The 18,932-nt window shown below is 35.8% G+C and overlaps 1 protein-coding gene across 3 annotated transcripts in view; it reads right to left on the reverse strand.

Annotated features, from left to right (window-relative positions):
• The window catches only part of RPTOR (regulatory associated protein of MTOR complex 1), a 505,620-nt gene that overhangs the window by 312,319 nt on the left and 174,369 nt on the right, over positions 1-18,932 (reverse strand). For all 3 annotated transcript variants that reach the window (XM_044002818.1, XM_044002819.1, XM_044002817.1), the window contains exon 5: positions 4,150-4,296. In XM_044002818.1, coding sequence (XP_043858753.1) covers positions 4,150-4,296 — 147 coding nt within the window. The remainder of the gene's footprint in view (positions 1-4,149; positions 4,297-18,932) is intronic.

Below are 18,932 nucleotides of genomic sequence, written 5' to 3' on the forward strand. Positions count from 1 at the left end.
CAAATCCAGCAAAATGGAAAAGATGACAAACAACAGGAATAATTCAACACTATAGATGTTGTGGGGAAAATAGGGGAATGTGCTAACTATGCATATGAATATAATGGAATATTATTGTACTGAAAGAAATGATGAATGAATGATAAAAACAGAGAAGCATGCAAAGATCTATATGAATTGATGTGAAGTGAAGTCAGTAGAGCCAAGAAAACATTATGCACAATGGCTAAACCAATGTAAATGGAAATCACCCCCCCCTCCCCCAAATCAACAGTGAATGTTGGAAAGGTTAGCAAGAACAAGCATGGCTTGAAAGCAGAACTATGAAAAGATAATCCCTAAGCAGAAGTGGGAGGCCCACAACTGTGGTACACTGAAAATATTTTCAGACTTTTTGACACATGCATGAATTATGGTGATTTTTTCCCCTTGTTTTTTTTTTTGGGGGGGGGGTCTTGAAAATGGTCTTTATTTTATAGGATGGCCTTCTTGGGGGAAAACAAGGACAGTGACAGATGGAAAATATAAAAGACATCAATAAAAATATTTTTTAAAAAGCAAACTTGTCTAAAAAGTAATTCTATCCCATAATAGAACTTGGGACATGTATCATCAAAAAAATAAAAGGAAGCAGGTAGCTAGAGTGAAGAGGAGGTAAAAACAAAATGTTTCTATGTAGGAGGGGAGAAAAAGATTAAGGCATCTTCTCACTCTTAAACAGAGGAAAAGTGCAAGTCAGAATCATTTTTAAACTCTCATCACTGTTTCTAACTTTCTGTCATTAATCATCGGTTCCTTACAATGGACATTAAATGCAAGTAAAATAAAATTCAGACACACTCCGTGAGAGAGATCATCTTGATGGCTCAGGTGTTAAGCCTCCAAAAATTAATTTCTGTTCAAGATGAAGAAATCAAAACCACAAGCTAACAAGTTCCTTCATTTTTATTAGAATATACTATGCTATGTTTGAGTTTTTCAGAAGGAGAGAGAAAGCTACATGTTTCATAAAACCTACACTCAATTCTGCAAATTCTAATACAAACAAGAAAACCAAATGACACTGCTGAGAACAAAGACTCCAAGATCCAAATCAAAGAGACTGAGAATAAAAAATAAATATTAAAAAACTAGACCAGCTATACAGAAAAGGTTGCATGAGGCCTGGTAACAGCTAAGAAATCTAGGTTTCAATGTTTCTGCTCCAAAGACAACTAATCAGCTGCTACAAAACTTATCACAATTATGCTACAAGTTAAAACAAGTCTATTCTTAACATTTAACTACATCCATTTTAAGAGTTTAGTGGACATTCTTGAATTCAAGACTTCTTTGGCGTTTACTGCCTTCTGGATCTTAGTGAAACTCCTTAATCAGCCAATTAGAAATTAGAACTGCGTTCTATTCTTAGAATGCCCTAAGTATAGAGAAGTTAGGGTTAGGGTTTTGGTGAAAGAGAATGAATTTAGATAATGATAATACTTTTGGGATCCAACAATTGGACTAAAAAAAAAAAAACAGGCAGTAGGATGCCAGTGTTTATTCATTTACTCAGTAGAAGAAAAATGAGACCTGTTTATTAAGTTTGGGGATTCCCACACTTCAAGACCCAAACTGTTTTTAACATAATACTCAAATTTCCACAAATTTAAGGAAATTATTATGATTGCAAGCAACAACATGTCTAGTATATAAAAAGATGGTCTCAGGAAAACCTTCGTTGCAATCTCACCTCTAAAATGTTCTTCAGTGGCCCTGGGGAAGTCACTGAACCTTTCAGTGTTGTGTGTGCAGCTCTCTGAGATTCTGAGTTAAAAGAGAAGGTGCAGATAAGCACCTGGCAGAAAGTCACTATTGGGGAGATCCCTGTATCATTGAAATCACAGGTCCAGTCTTTGCCCTTTACCCCTTGAGGTCTAAATGGTGTACAGCAGACCTAGAAAAGTTTTAGCTCCAGAATCTCAAGATGAGAAGGAAGGTCTGTAAGTCAAGTAAAATAAGAGTAAACTTAATCCATCAAATTTAGTGGTTCACAAGGAATATGATACGGAGCAAAATTCTGAATGCTAAATTATTACAGAGGAAACAATTTTTCTAAATAATTTTATTTAATATATATTTTACTTATTATACACACTCAGTATGTTACATATCTAATTTGCAAAATAAACAAAACCACTCAGTCACTTACTTCAAAACTCACAAGATTGTTTCACTGAAAAAATTAAGTGTCTTTGACACACTGACCCATAACAATATATAGTAAACAAATATAGCATTTACTGAATATATGTCAAAGGATAAAACTATCTTCCTGTTACTATGAAAAATAATCATTGTACAATATATGTAAAAATGAAATAAAATGGTAATTCTTCCACATATATGGGGTATCGTGGTGAAGTAATTAAATAAAGTGAAGCTGATTTCTACCTCTTCTTCCTCTTTTTTTAAAAAAATTTACTTGTGAGGGGGCAGCTAGGTGGCACAGTGCCTCAAAATTTTTTTCTTACTTGTTATAAATAAAAGATTGGCACCAGTCCTGGATTCAGGAGGACCTGAGTTCAAATCTGGCCTCGGAGACTTGACACTTACTAGCTGTGACCCGGGGCAAGTCACTTAACCCTCATTGCCCCTTAAAAAAAACCACCCCAAAATAAATAAAATTTTAAAAAGTAAATGAAAGATTGATGATCAAAAAAAGATAGAAATAAAATAAGCAAAATATTCAGCTTTTTTAAAAAAACTGTATGCCTGACAGAATTTTTGAAAATGTCAATGCTAAAAATTAGGCCATATATACTTTATTTACATGAGATAAAGTAACATGCTCCCTATTACTTATTGAATGACCTGGAGTAGGGAAATGTGCCCCAAAGCTTTTGGCTTCTTTTTATGCTCATTAGATATTCTATCTCTTAAAGTTAATGCCTAACTGTGAGAGAATTTTGAGAGGGTAAACCTGATCTTCTTTGTTCTTGTTATAAAATGATGAAAAATGATTAGCAGCACCCAGTGGGATTTTTAAGAATGAGTAGTGGGGCAGCCAGGTGGAAGAGTGGATAAAGCACTGGCCCTGGATTCAGGAGGACATGAATTCAAACCTAGCCTCAGACACTTGACACTTACTAGCTGTGTGACCCTGGGTAAGTCACTTAACCCCAACTGCCTTACCAAAAACAAAACGAAACAAAAAAAGAATGAGTTGTTTTATATTTGTCAGTTAACCTTATGTAATAATTTTGTAAGAAGTATTAATTTATAAAAATAAAATGTGACATTTCAAAAACCTGAATTATATATATAGGACCAAACAGAATTTCAAGTGATCAGCAGATCATTTGAGAAACTCTCTTAGAGATAACTCCAAAAACCCCAATAAAACCAAAAATCAATTTATTTTCTAGTATTTGTGAAATCATTAGGATTTTGCTCCCAAACATATAATTATATGTGCTTTAACCAATCAGATTCCATCTATTCATTAAGGATCATAGTTCCCCCTCCCCGATCCCTATGGTGTCACTACTATGCATTCCGCAGGGGGAAGGTCTCTTAATTGAAACAAACAATTTACAATTGACTGTTTAATACAGACATCAAATATTAATTATAACAACCAAGCAAGATGTTTCTTCATTATCAGAACGTAACTGTGATTCTCTAATCCATTTTTTAAAAGCCACTAATGGCAACTCTGTTTAGGTTGGCTTTATATCATTTAATTTTTCTTTTTTTTTTCCAGCAAAAAAAAATCAACATATTTGGAAGAATAGAAAATACGCTAATGGAATCAGAGCATATACCCAGACATTGGTCTAGTTGTTGTAAAACAAATGTGTCTGCTCTGTTTGCACATTTATCTTAGTGCTATAGACCATTGGGGCACAAATTGACTCTATTAATGTTATCACTTAATTAACATTCAAATTAAAAATGACATTAAGCACAACAGGCTGTGAAAATAAGTCAGTATAACTCCATTTCAAAATCAAGGGCTCCTCTACCAGATAAGCTTGTCTTGGCACTGTGAAAATTTTGTACCCCTATCAAAAGATGAAAACCATAATTACCTCCTAGAGATCAACCTGGGTGGGAAAAAAAAAGGGTCAAACTTAAGAGAAGTCTTTCTGCTTTAGAATGCCTCACCTCTAACTCTTGCTCCCTTTGTAGTGCAAATTGTTTGAAGGACTTGACAATAAGGCCAGCATTAGAGCAATCATAGACGAAAATGGAAGGGCTGCCCATCCAAGTCTGCAGATCATATATGGACAGTGGAATATATTGAGTGTAGTTCTGTAAAACAAAAACAAAATAAATATACATTACTTATGCATCAGAAGAACCACAGACACAGTTCTCTTTTCCAGATCTCTTATTTAAAGGCTCCTATCAAGCTTAAAGGAGTTTTAAAGGTGTAATTTTGCAACAGTGAAAAGGACAGTACATAAATTATTAATCTCAATTTTCATTCATTCAAAAAATGTCACTATAATGTTTTGCTGTGCTAGATTCTGGGTAGTTTGGGGAGATACAAAAAGACATAATTGCTCTCCTTAAGGATCTCACAATTTAATAGGAAGAGGTTTTTTCCTGTTTGACTTGGGGTGGGGTGGGGTGGGGGTGGGGGGGTGGGGTTTCAGAAGATGGGAGAGAGCTTCACCTTCCCAATCTAAGATATAAACTCTTAGGACATTATCACTGAAGATGAAGTGTGTGTTACCACGGACAAAGAAGAAACTGGTCATGCTCTACAATACTGGAAAGAGTTAAAAGCTTGGGTATTGTGACCAACAAAGAGAAGGATGTATTTAAAAGTGGAGCTATTTGCCTAGGAGATACCTCATGCAGCAGTTGACAAGTCAGTTTGAAGGGGTTTAAAGCCTAGCAAAAGGGGAAGAGACATATATTCTAGTCAGACATGTAACTGGAGACCAGAAGCAATTTCAAAGTATTCTCTGAAGAAGAGAAAGAACTAGCCCCAGAAACTGACAATTGAGCTGAAGGTACGAACAGACTTTGGGAGCATGGTTGAATGACTAAGCCAGCAAAGACTTAATAGGAGAGAAATGACTTTCATGCCCAGCAGAAACTTAGTAGTAAGTACCCTCAGTCACATGTGTTCTGTACATTTATGCTGCACAACTACATGACTCCATGTTTGTGTCCATTCTTCCCACAGATGCTGTGCATATTTCTGGTAGAGTACAATGCAGATTTATGGTTGGCTTTATAGCTATTGTTTTTGCTATTCTATGTTAGTAATAAATGCCTCTGCTAAGAACTAATGGTGTCAACTGGTGGGCTATTAATATAAAACACAATGGTAGGGGCTCAACAGGAAAGGGAATAAGCATTTATATAATGCTTTATTATATACCAGGCACTCTGGTAAGCACTTATTACAAATATTAATTCATTTGATTCTCACAATAAACCCTGCAAGGTATGAGGTATTATTATCCCCACTTTATAGACAAGAAATAGAGGCAAAGAGGTTACATGATTTGCCTAGAGTCACAAAGCTGGAAAGTATCTGAACCTAGATATGATCTCAGGTCTTTCAGACAGTAGGCTACAGGCTCTATCCACTGTGCCAATAGTTCTATGATTCCCAGCACTTAACACCATACCTACATCAGTTGTTTAATAAATTAATTGTCACATACATTGTGGTTATCAATAGTATGTGCCATAATACAACAGTAAACTGGACCCTCCACCAAAAAGAAGAAAATGAGAAGTCAAATGAAAAGAAACCATCTCTTATAATAGCAGAATTACAGAAATATAGAGGATAGAGGGAATTTTAATTTGTCTAACACATTCACTATAGAGATGAATAACTTCACAAAAATCAAATGATTTCTCAAATGTCACAAAGTTTGTTAGTAGCACAACTAGAATTAGTCAGCCCCCATGACTATGAGTCACAACATCAGACTGTTTGTTGAGGTGCAAATATTTTCATATGAGTTCTGTGTCCATTTTGCCTCCTACCATACTGCAAACTCCTTGTAGATAAGATTTTTACTTCATTTCTACTGTCCTTTGAATAGTGTCTAGTAAAGTCAACAAATATTGTTTTGCTGCTAATAAACATAGAAGCTATAATAAAGAGGATCACAATGTAAGACATTTAAGAAGTTTCTAGGATGCTATTTAAATAAAATAGTAGATATTATACAAATTATGCAATTACATGTGCTCTATGACTCTCCAATATGAGGTGTCAGTTATGGACAGAGCTTCTGAGATTCAGTCAATTGGCTAACTTGAAGCCCCCAGACTTTATCTTTAGTTGGTACACATTAAGAATTTTACACTTATTGAGGCCAAATGACATTCTGACATCATTGGTATACATGAAATAATTAACAAGATACTTGGTTCTAATCCTTCTTTAAAGCAAAAGTCCAACTTTAAGTGAGATGATAATGGATTTAATGATACGTAGAATCATCACATGCTTAAACTGCTTCCCTGAAAAATGTCACATTTAATAGTAATTTTCCTGGCATTACTATGTTAGTGACATTTTCTTTTAAAAAAAAAAACATTTTTCCACTTGGACAACAAATACATTCGCATTCTAACTATACTTTGGTCTATCATACATATTTGTGATAGATGTATAATCCATAAGTATGTACCTGAGTCAAAACATTGTAATAATTAAGAGTAGGGTGGGGGAGTTATTATGCCTATGGGCAACTTTGTCAATAACTGTGGAATTAATTTTAAAAATATATCCTTGGAACTCATCAGACTTTTCAAAACATCCATTTCCCTTCTAAAATAATTTAGTGTTTTCATGAATTTATATATTTTTTTAAATGACAAAAGCAGTGAATGTTGTTTCAGGTATATTTACATATCACTTTTCATGGTATGGTTCTTAAGACTACAATAGCATTTGATCAGTTAGTTGGATTCATGTTGTCAAGTGCAAAAAAGGCTTTTCAGATTTATAGGCTATGCATGCCCACCTTATCAAAATCAGGTACTGTTTATCTACTTAATTATTACAGTACACTTTTTAAATTTACATTTTCAGCAACCTCAGCATCTTTAATTTTGCAGAATGCGTAAACTTCAGCCTTTATTTTATCTAAACTGAGTTTAAGGATAAAGTTATTACTCTGTCATTGCCTCACACTCACAGGCAACATGTTATGGGACTTACAACTGAAGTTATCCTTGACAAAAATGAATATAAAGCCCTATAACTGGTGAAATAGTTCCAAATCTGTGAGGTTATTTTTGGATTGGACCAGTGATTTCACCTTTATTGGGAACAACTTCTATGATACAGATAAACTTTGTTTTACTAACTGCATTTCAGTACCATCTCTTCCACTTCTAGTATTAAAGAGTTGCAATTCATCAGATGTCCATTGTTGCCAAGATGGTCAAAGCAATGGCTTTGAGTGGTCAGCTTAGAAGCCTATGCCTTTTCATTTACTTTTTTTTTTTTTTTAGTGAGGCAATTGGGGTTAAGTGACTTGCCCAGGGTCACACAGCTAGTAAGTGTTAAGTGTCTGAGGCCGGATTTGAACTCAGGTACTCCTGAATCCAGGGCCGGTGCTCTATCCACTGCGCCACCTAGCTGCCCCTCATTTACTTTTTAGATTCAGGAGTAGCTTTATAACACTAGCTATATGCTAATCCAATTAACATCAAAACCTTAAATTAATTGGCCAGCATTTCAGTAGACCATACCAAGTTAGTCTCAGGGCAGATAGTGTTACTGACACAATAAACTAAAAGGGTTGGGCTTGAGGAAATTCTCATCATTCTCATTATGGAACCCAATTAAATTAAATAAAACATTAAAAATAGATGTTTTGAAAGATTCTCTTCCATGTTCAATTCCCTGTGTTTCTCATTTTCAGTACTGATCTCTCTTGATATTGTTATTATAAGTGTGGAAAGTGAAAGAGAATCCAATGTACCCAGACTCAGACTCAGAGTAAAGGTACAGCAAAGCTAAAAATGAGTATTTACTTTTTTATGAGCTGGTACAGCTTCTGGTAATGCCTAAGTAAGAAAAGTGGAAAAATTGGGGTACTAACTATTGGTGGAGTTTTGAACTAGTCCAACCATTTCGGGAAATAATTTGGACAATACCCAAAGAGCTACAAAACTGTGCTTCCCCTTTGACACATAAATACTATTACTACTAGGTTTGTAACCCAAAGATATCAAAGAAAAGGGTGCAAAAATATTTGTAGCAGTTCTTTTTGTGGTTTCAAAGAATTAGAAATCAAGGGGATACCTATCAATTGGGGAAATGGCTGATCAAATTGTGGTATGTGATAGAATACTATTGTCCTATTAAAAAAAATAACAAGTAGGATGATTTCAGAAAAAACAACAACAACAAAAAAAAAACAGGAAACCTTATATGAACTGATGCAAGGTGGAGTGAGCAAAACAAGGAGAACACTGTACACAGTAACTGCATTTTTTAAGGATGATCAACTATGAATGACAGCTACTCTTATTAAGCAAGGATTCAAGATAATTACAAAGGACACATGATGAAAAAAGCTATGCACCTCCAGAGAAAGAAGTGATGAACTCTGTAAAACAACTTAATAAAAAGAAATGCAGGGGCAGCTAGGTAGTGTAGTGGATAGCGCACCGGCCCTGGAGTTAGGAGTACCTGAGTTCAAACCACAGACCTTCAATTCAGGAGCAGCATTTTAACCTAGGTCTTCCTGACACCAAGAATAGCCCACTGCCCCTCACTCAGAGAAAGGGTTATATGTTAAAGATTATGGCTGGTACATAAAAACCACTCTAGTTAGTGGACTTTAAGTTTCATAAGGAGAGGGACAAAGAGCCCTGTCAAAATTTGCAATTACTTCTCACACACACACACACACACACACACACACACACGTTTTTTGCATTTTCCATCATAAAATAATGAACAAAATTCAGTGTGGTGGATTGGATAAAGGGCCAGCCTTGGAAGGCATAGTTTCAAGTCCTGTCTGTACATGACCCCACGCATGTCTGAGACAACTCTCTAAGAGAAATCCAAAGACATGTGCTGATCTCAATTAGTAAAGGCAGATTCCTCATTAGAAGTAATATATAATGAGGAAATCAAAGATATGGCAGAAAAATAAAGATGCAGAAAAAATTTTTGCTATTTTGGTTTATCATTTAGTCTTTTCTCAGTCTGGCTTAAGTGTTCATTGACCCCTCAAAAATAGATCAACTTTGAACACTTAAGTAACAGAATATATAAAAATGAAAACTGTCAGGGTAGAGGGAGAGAGGGGAATTCTTACGGATATCTCTGTAAAGAATTACAACTCTCCCACACAATCCAATTAGAATCTAATGGACTTTTATTTGGGCACTAGAGAAAGTGACCAAGAGGGAGACTTCCCACTTGGGGAGGAAAAGGCTTAGAAATATCTTTCTCTCCAAATAGAAGAAAGGTCAAAGCTTTATAGATGATAGATGGGGTGACCACCTAACAACAGAAAGTTCCCTTTGGGGGTGGGAAACACTTGAATGAGGGGTGATGTTATTATCTCTGTCCTCTGGCACAGCTCAGGTAGCAGGGCATGCCCAATGGCATCTCCCGGTGGGGTGGGAGAGGCTTGAATGAGGGGGGTGGTGGTGGGGGGTGGTCTTGACTTCTGAAGCTATCTTGGTCCTGGGTGCCCCTTATCTCCCCCTACTTCTTAGGTATGTCCTTCGTTCAGTTTAGCTTCTCAAGGAGAAAACATCTAAGTGGGCCGAGACCCATATCAATAACCATACCCAGGACATGTGGCACCACTACCAAGATATAAAGATTCTGTGAGGGCCTGTCCTTTCTTTCCTCTTTTCCACACCATATTAAACATAACTGTCTACAAATGACAATAAGTTGTTGCCCTTGAATAAAATTTGTATGTATTTAGATGAGCAACGCTGTTAAAAATAAAATGGAGTTTTTATTTGCCTGTCTCCTACAAAAAAATAATAATAATAAACAGCTCAGAGAAATTAACCTTATTATATCTCTTGCAATTAATGTTTACATACCTGTCCTCCTACCAAAAAAACATGTCTAAAATCCAGATCAGAGACATACGGGCAAAACATAATGCCAATTTATTTTGTTCCAAGAAGAAACAAACATGATCATGCTGGAGACACCTTCCAAGGAAGCACAAAGATTCCCTCTCTCTAAGGGTATTTAAGGCTTCTTTGGTTGCAGGTTATAGGGCAACTTCATTAGCATGATACATATCAATGTAAATCAGTTAAACAATACAAATTAGTTTAACAGCCAAACTTAAAGCAGATGCTATGGTTAGATTATGAGGAAGGGTTTTTATCAAAGACCAGGATGGCAAGATAGTTGATCAGGAGAACAATAAGATTTATTTACTTTCTTGGGGAAAGAAGATACTAAATGGGAATTTCAAAGGGGCATTTAATTTTGTTTATTCTCTTGGGGAAAGTGAATAGGGACTGAATAGGGAGCTTCAGTCTTTATCAAAGGGCATTTTGTTCCCATTAATCCAGGGTCTCATTGAATCCACTTGGATAACGTGGCAGGTCCATCAAATCCAGGTGATCTATACATTCATATTAATAGCTTGAAAGACTATATTAGTTTACTTTGGGGGGGAGGGGGCGCAGTGGACAACTACTTCATTAATTATTGCAAAATAAGAAAAATGACTTTAGGGGTGACCTCTGTTGGAAAACTCAGACATTCCAAACCATATATTAGCCTATCTCCCAAAAAGCAAATACTGTTTGTCAAGCTGAGGAATGGAATTATAGCCTTGTAATCCTTCAGTGACCAGCCTAGAGAATTACAGCTTTTACCCTGCAGTGAAGGGGGGGAGGGGGGGGAGAGAAGAAGAGAAGATATTTTTCAGGAAAAAAAAAAGGAAACTGTAACCTTTTCTTTGAATTATCTCTATGAATCTGAAAATTCATGACAGCTGACAGAAAAAAATTTATATAGTGGTTTTTAATGATTCACAGACAACAAAACAATAGAATAAAGATACTACAATATATCATTACCCCCACTTTACAGATAAAGAAACTGAGGCTAAGACATTTAAAGTCACTTGCACAGGGTCATATGAATAATAGCCTTTTTTCCCCTTAAATTCAATTTTATGTTCGGTTCTGATTTTTCTCTATCTCTTCTCCGTCTGTCCCTCCCTTACCCATTGAGAAGGCAGGAAAAACAAAACCAAAATTTTAAGAAGTATAGTTATATATAACAAATTCTTGCCACACTGAAAGAAAGAAGCGAACAAAAGAAAAGAAAATATGCTTCAATCTGCATGCACTTGAATCTACAGGTTTCCTACAAGGGATTGTTTTCCATCTTGAATCCTCCAGATGTGTGGTTGGTCATTGTGTTCATCAGAGTTAATAAGTTTTCCAAAGTTAATAATCTTTACAATATTGCTGTTACTTACCTGTGGGGACTTTGCCCAAAGGAATACAAATTTGTTTGCAGAAATCTCACTAAGATTTCTTGCAAGATGTATTCTAAGACCATTCCTTAAACTCTGGCCCTCATGGATTGGCCAACAATAGGTGCCAGCCCAGGCCTCATTTTTCAATTGTTTGTCATTTCTGACTAGTCAAAAGAGGAGTTTCTTTGTCTCCTTGCATACCAAGCCTTAATGGGCATTGCCTCAGGCAAACTAAAACCTGTGAAAGTCCTTAGCTTAAAAGGTCAAGGGGTCCCACTACATCCAGGGCAATCTTCAGTTCCACTACACCCAGATGATTCCAGGAGAGAGTAAAGCTAGTGAATTTGCAGTCCTTCCTCCTTAAAGACAATTCAGTCCTCTTCTAAAACAAAGGACTAACAACAAGAACTGCTATTACTGTAGAAACTATTCTAATTCTATTCAACTCATGTTGTATTAGTTCATACAAGTCTTCCCAGGTTTTAAAGAAATCATTTCTTTCATTATTTCTTACAGCACATTAGTATTCCACTACATTCATATAACAAAACTTCTTCAGCCATTCTCCAATTGATGGGCACCCCTCACTTTCTAACTCTTTGCCATCACAAAAGAGCTGCTGTAAATATTTTTGTACATACATGTCCTTTTGCTCTTTCTTTGATGTCTTTGTGGTATGGACCTAGGTACAGCATTGCTGGGTCAAAGTACATGTAGTTTTAAGGCTCTACGGGCATAGTTTGAAATTGTTTTCCAGAATAGTTGGACTACTTCATAGATCCACCCAAAGTATATTAGTGGATCTGGACCGGGATCCAGTACACCACAGTATTATTTTCTTTTTTTTCATCATCTTAGTCAATCTGATGGGTGTGAGATGGTATCTCGAAGTTGTTTTAATCCATACTTCTCTAAATTATAGATGAATGATTTAGGGCATATTTTTCATATGGCTATTGATAGCTTAGATTTCTTCCACCAGAAACTGTATTCACATCCCCATACCATTTATCAATTTATCTTTTTCTTGTAAATTTCACTAGACTTCTTATATATTTTTAAAATGCCATGCAAAACAAAAACAAAAAACAAATGCCTTTATGAGAGAAACTTGCAATTAATTTTTTCCAGATTCCTGTTTTGCTTCTAATTTTAGCTGAAAAGTTTTTAAATTTTATATAATCAATATTGTGCATTTTACGTCATCAACCTCTCTATCTGGTTTTATCATAAACTCCTTCCATATTCATAAATCTAACATATTTTCCATAATTCTCTAATGTGCTTATAATATCACCCTTTATGCCAAAATAATGTTGAGCTTATCTTGGAATAGTGTGAAATGTTGGCCAGTACCAAGTTTCTGCCAGAATACTTTCCAGTTTTCCCAAGTTTTTTGTCAAAATAGTGAGTTTTTGCCCTAATAGCTGGGATCTCTGGGTTTGTTAAACAGTGAGTTACTGTGCTCATTTGCTTCTAAATAATGTACACCAAACCTGTTCCACTGAAAAAATTCCTTATTTCTTACCCACCAAAATCTTTTAATGATTACAGCTTTATACTATACTGTGAGATCTGGTATTGGTTTCCCATGCCATTTCCCCCCATTGATTCCCTTTATATACTTGTTCTTTTCCTCTTCTAAAGGAAATTTTATTTATTCTGGCTTTATAAAGCAATTCTTTGGTAGTTTAATTGGTATGGCACTGATCAAGTAAATTAATTTAGGTAGTATGCCATTTTTATTAGAATGATTTGGCCTATAAATGAGTGATTATATTTCTCTAATTACTTAGATGTGTCTTTATTTGTGTGAAGAGTGTTTTGTAACTTGTGTTCATATAGTTGCTATATGTCTCGGCAGGTAGACTCACAAGTATTTTTAATGTGGAATTTCATATAAATGGAATTTTTCTAACTCTTCATTCTGGGATTTGTTGACAAAATACAGAAAGGTGGATGATTTATGTGGGTTTATTTTATATCATGAAACTCTGCTAAAGTTGTTCATTGTCTTATGATTAGTTTTTTAGTTGATTCTCAGATTCCCTACATAAATCATAATATCATTTGCAAAAAGTAACAGTTTTGTTTCCTTGTTGTCTAAGGTTATTTCTTGCATGTAAAAAAAAAAATCACTTATTGCTATAACTATTTCTAGTACAACAAAATGGACATTCTTGCTTGACCCCTGATCTTAATGGAATGGTCGTAGCAGATTGTACCCATTACTCTTGGTTTTAGATGAATACTACTTATCTTGAAGGAAGCTCCATTTTATGCCTTATGCTTTCTGGCGTTTTTTAATAAGAGCAGATATTGGATTTTGTCAATGATTGTTGTTGCTTGTTATAAAGTCAAATATGCTGATAATTTAACTAATATTGAACTAATCCTGTATTACTGATACAAATACAATTGGTCATATGTACAGTCTTTGTGATCTATTGCTGTAAAATCTTTCCCCATATTTTATTTACTTTTTCTTCCTGGATATTCATTAGGAAAATTGATCTATGGTTTTCTTTCTGTTTTTCTTCTCCATGGGTTGAGTATCAAGATCATAGAGGTGTCAGAGGAGAAATTTGCTAGGGCTTGTTATTGTTATTTGGGTGGTGGTGGGGTGTGTGTGTGCACAGCCACGGCCCGGGGACAGTTAATTTACAGCTTGTTGAAAGTCTTTTTTCTAAAATAGGATTATTGAAGTATTATATTTCTTGTCCTGTAAGACTAGGCAATTTATAATTTTGCAAATAGTTTAGTTCATTTAATCATCAGCTTTATTGACATAAGGATGGACAAAAGAGTTGCTAATAATTGTTTTTCTTTCTTACTCAGTTGTGAATTCACCTTTTTCATTTCTGATAATGGTAATTTGGTATTCCACATTAAAAAAAAAATCAAACTAATAAAATGGCTGGTGTAGTTTACCATTCACTCTCCCTTTTCCTCACCCTCCCAACCCCACTCCAGCTCCTAGTATATATTAGAGTTATCCCTTCTACATTGCAGGGGTAAGGGGCATGGCACCCTCATGATCTCTGCATCTTAATTTTCCTTTAGGAAATTATATAAGGCCTTAACCTTTTTCCATATGATGCCAGAGCCTACTGAAATGTCTTTTTATCTACCACACCACATAGCTGCCCTTTAAAATGTCTTTTTAATAACAATGTTACATTTCTGAATTTCTAAACTTTTTCTGTCATCTTCTGACCTTCAGGTGTCATCTGAGGCTTCCAAAAAACTCCTAAAATGGTCCCATTTCATTTCTTATGCCAACCCATTATATATGGAAATCATGATGGGGAAAGTCATGATGTAGAAGGGATTACTATAGTTCATTTTTTTTTTAACCTTTTAATTTTGTTAAGCTTTCGTTGGATTTTCACGATTTCTTCAGGGTGTTTTGTTGTTGTTTATCCAATTTGTTGACTTGTCTTTTTTTCCTTCCTTTTTTTTTGGGGGGGTGGGGGGGTGGGGTAAGGCAATGGGGGTTAACTGACTTGCCCAGGGTCACACAGCTAGTAAGTGTCAAGTGTCTGAGGCTGGATTTGAACTCAGGTCCTCCTGAATCCAGGGCTGGTGCTTTATCCACTGCACCACCTAGCTGCCCCCCCCACCCCCAAGACTTGTTTTTTCTTTCTTTTATTTATAGAAGTGTTTACAGATATAATTTGGCTGGATCCAACAAATTCTGTTATGTCGTCTCACTGTTGTGATAAACAACTAAACTAAACGATTGTTTCTATGATTTGTTTTTTGACCCATCCATTATTTAGGGTAGAGTTATTTAGTTTCTAATGAATTGTTAATCTTTGTTTCAAATGTCCTTTATTGACTATAATTTTTAATCATAGCCTGTAAATAATGAATTTAAAATTGCTGTTTTTGTGAGGTTTTTAATGCTCTAATACACGATCAATTTTTGCAAAGGTAACATGCACAGCTGGTAAATATACAATCTTACCCATTTAGTAAATTTTCTAACATTCTATTTAGCTCTCTAACTTCTTTCTAATTTCTGCTTTTTGTTTTTTTGATTTGTTTGTTTTGTGTGGGGTTTTTTTTGCTTAGAAGTTTTTAAGTCTGAAAGGGAATAAATTGAGTAAACTCAGATTCCTCACTGAAGCTTTCCGGGCTATTCCTTTATGTTATTTTAACTTTTGCTTAACAAATTTAGATCTGACCCTTTGACTACTAGGTCTGTATCCCAAAGAGATCATAAAAAAGGGAAAAGGACCCACATACACGCAAAAAACTTTTAGCAGCTCTCTTTGTGGTGGCAAAGAATTGGAAATTGAGTAGGATGCCTATCAATTGGAGAATGGATGAACAAATTATGGTATATGAATATAATGGAACACTATTGTGCTATAAGAAATGATAAGCAGGCAGATTCCAAGAAAGGACTCATGATGGAAAATGCTCTCCACAACCAGAAAAAAGAAGTGTGGAGAAGGAACTTATCATCTAATGGAGGTATTCCAACACTATGTTAAAAGGTTTGGCTGGGGAGCAAAAATGGCGGGGAAAGGCAGTGAGCTCCCGAACACATGACACAATAGCTCCAAAAAACATCTAAATAAGGCCATAGGAAAATGCCCAGAGCAGCAAAACTCACAGAAGAAATGTGATGAAATCATCTTGAAATCATCTTCTAACCAAGAACGGCTTGGAAGGTCAGAAGAACCTGATTCTCCTTAAATCATACCACCTGGGACTTCTTAAGCTTAGGATACTGCAGCCTGGAAACAGTGCCCCACTTTAAGGAACTAAAAGTCTAGTAAAAGAAAGGTAAGATGAGCCAACAGAGAAAGGTGAGGACCATAGAAAGTTTCTTCAGTAACAAGGAAGACCAAGGGGCACCGTCAGAGGAAGATGTCAACATCAGGGCCCCTATATCTAGAGCTTACAAGAAAAATACGAATTGGTCTCAGGCAATAGAGGTGCTCAAAAAAGGACTTTGAAGATAAAATTAGAGAGGTAGAGGAAAAAATGGAAAGAGAAATGAGGGTGATGCAGGAAAGACATGAGAAAAAAGTCAACAGCTTGAAAAGTCAAATGGAAAAGGAGGTACAAAAGCTCTCTGATGAAAATAATTGCCTAATAGAGGGCAATGTGAAATATCTTCTGGGAAAAACTGCTGACCTGGAAAATAGGTCCAGGAGAGATAATTTGACAATTATTGGTCTACCTGAAAACCATGATCAAGGAAAGAGCTTAGACACCATCTTCCAAGATATTCTCAGGGAAAATTACCCTGAAATTCTAGAAGAAGAAGCTAAAATAGAAATTGAAAGAATCCACTGATCACCTCCAGAAAGAGATCCTAAAAAGAAAACTCCTAGGAATGTTATAGCCAAATTCCAGAGTTCCCAGGTCAAGGAGAAAATATTGCAAGCTGCGAAAAAGAAAGAATTCAAGTACTGTGGAGCCCCAGTCAGGATAGCACAAGATCTAGCAGCTTCTACATTAAAGGAACAGAGGGCATGGAATATGATATTCCAGAGGGCAAAGGAAATGGGATTACAACCAAGAATCACCTACCCAGGAAAACTCAGCATTATTTTTCAGTGGAAAAAACGGGACTTTAATGAAAAAGAAGACTTTCAGATATTTCTGATGAAAAGACCTGAACTGAATGGCAAATCTGACTTTCAAATACAAGACCCTAGAGAACCATTAAAAAAAAAAAAATGGAGCTGGGGGACATACCTGGGGTCATACAGTGGGTGTCTGTCTTGTGTCTGAGGCCAGGTTTTGGCTGGGTTCCCGTGGGTCCAGGGGTGATGATTTGTCCACTGTGTCACTTAGCTAGATGATAACATCTTTAGGGTTAAATTGAGGGGTGAAGGGAATTCACTGGGGGAGGGGGAAGGGCAGAAGTGAAATCCTAAATGAAAGTAACAGGAAAAGGCTTATGGAGTGGGGGAAGAGATGGGAGAGGAGCAGGGCAGTAAATGAATTTTACATTCACCAGAAAAGGCTCAAAGATCTTAAACTTATCAGAGCTGCCTCAAGGAGGGACTAAAAGAGTCCCTCCCAACTGGGTGGAGTAATCTATTTAATCTGGGCAGTAAATAACCTTAACACTCAGAATTGGCTCAAAGACCTCAATCTCATTAGAATTGGCTCAAGGAGGGAATAATGTACACACTCAACTGGATGGAGTAATTTCTATAACCCTGCAGGAAAATAGGAGGGGAAAAGGATAAAGAGAGAGGGGCAAAAGAAGGAAGGGCAGAGTGGGGGAGGGGACAGACAGAAGCAAATCCCTTTTGAAGAATGATAGGATGAAAGAAGATGGATAATAGAATAAATATCATGGGGAAGGGAATAGGATGGAAGGGAAACAGTTAACAATAGTAATCATGAAAAAGAGAAAAGGGGGGAAAATTGTACAAAAAATATTTATAGCAACTCTTGGTGGAAGCTAAGAATTGAGAATCAAGGGAATGTCCATCAATTGAGGAATGATGGGAAAAGCTGTGTTATATGATTGTAGTGGAATGGACTTGTGCTACAGGAAATGACAAACAGGATGATCCCCGAAAAACCTTGAAAGACTAATGAACATTGATGTATAGTGAAGTGAGCAGAGCTGAGAGGACATTGTGCATAGTGACAGCAGTATTGTTCAATGAGTAATTGTGAATGATTTAACTACTCTCAGCAGTGCAATGATCCAAGACAATCCCAAGGAACTATGCACCCCTATAGAAAAAACTGATAAAAAGAACACTTGTGGATTGTACATATATAACCTAATTGTGATCTTGTGGAGGGGGGAGGAAAGGGAGGGAGGGAGAAAAATTTGGAACTCTAAATCTTATGAAAATGAATGTTGAAAACTACCCTTACATGTAAATGGAAAATAAAATAAACGTTTGTTGCTAAAACAAACAAACAAACAAACAAAAAAAAAAACCCAACCCTGTGGAATCTGAATGCAGATTAAACCATAGAAACAGTACCTTTGTTTGTTTGTTTTTTGATGCTTTTTCTCTTTGGTTCTGACTCTTCTTTCACAACAATGCAGAAATATGTTTAATGTGATTGTACATACATAACCTATATCAGACTGCTTTCAGTCTTGGGGAGGGGGCAGGGAAGGGAGGGAGGGAGAAAAATTTGGAACTCAAAATCTTACAAAAACAAATGTTGAAAACTATCTTTACATGTAACTGGAAAATAATAAAATACTTTTAAGATTGAAAAACAAAAGAAAATTGGATGCTATGCCACTTGGTGCATAGGTTTAATATGAATATTAATTCATTGTCTACAGTAGCAGTTAGCAAAATGTAATTTCCTTGTTTGTCTCTTTTAATTAGGTGTACTTTTGCTTTCACTTTGTCTGAAATTAGAATTGCAACCTCTGCATTTTTTCCCCCTGAGTTGAATGAAGCATAATAGAATCTGCTTAGGCATTTATCTTTCTGTTTCAAGTATGTTTCCTGTAAACAACAT

The sequence above is a fragment of the Dromiciops gliroides genome, chromosome 4 (genome assembly GCF_019393635.1).
Source record: "Dromiciops gliroides isolate mDroGli1 chromosome 4, mDroGli1.pri, whole genome shotgun sequence".
NCBI lineage: Eukaryota > Metazoa > Chordata > Mammalia > Microbiotheria > Microbiotheriidae > Dromiciops > Dromiciops gliroides.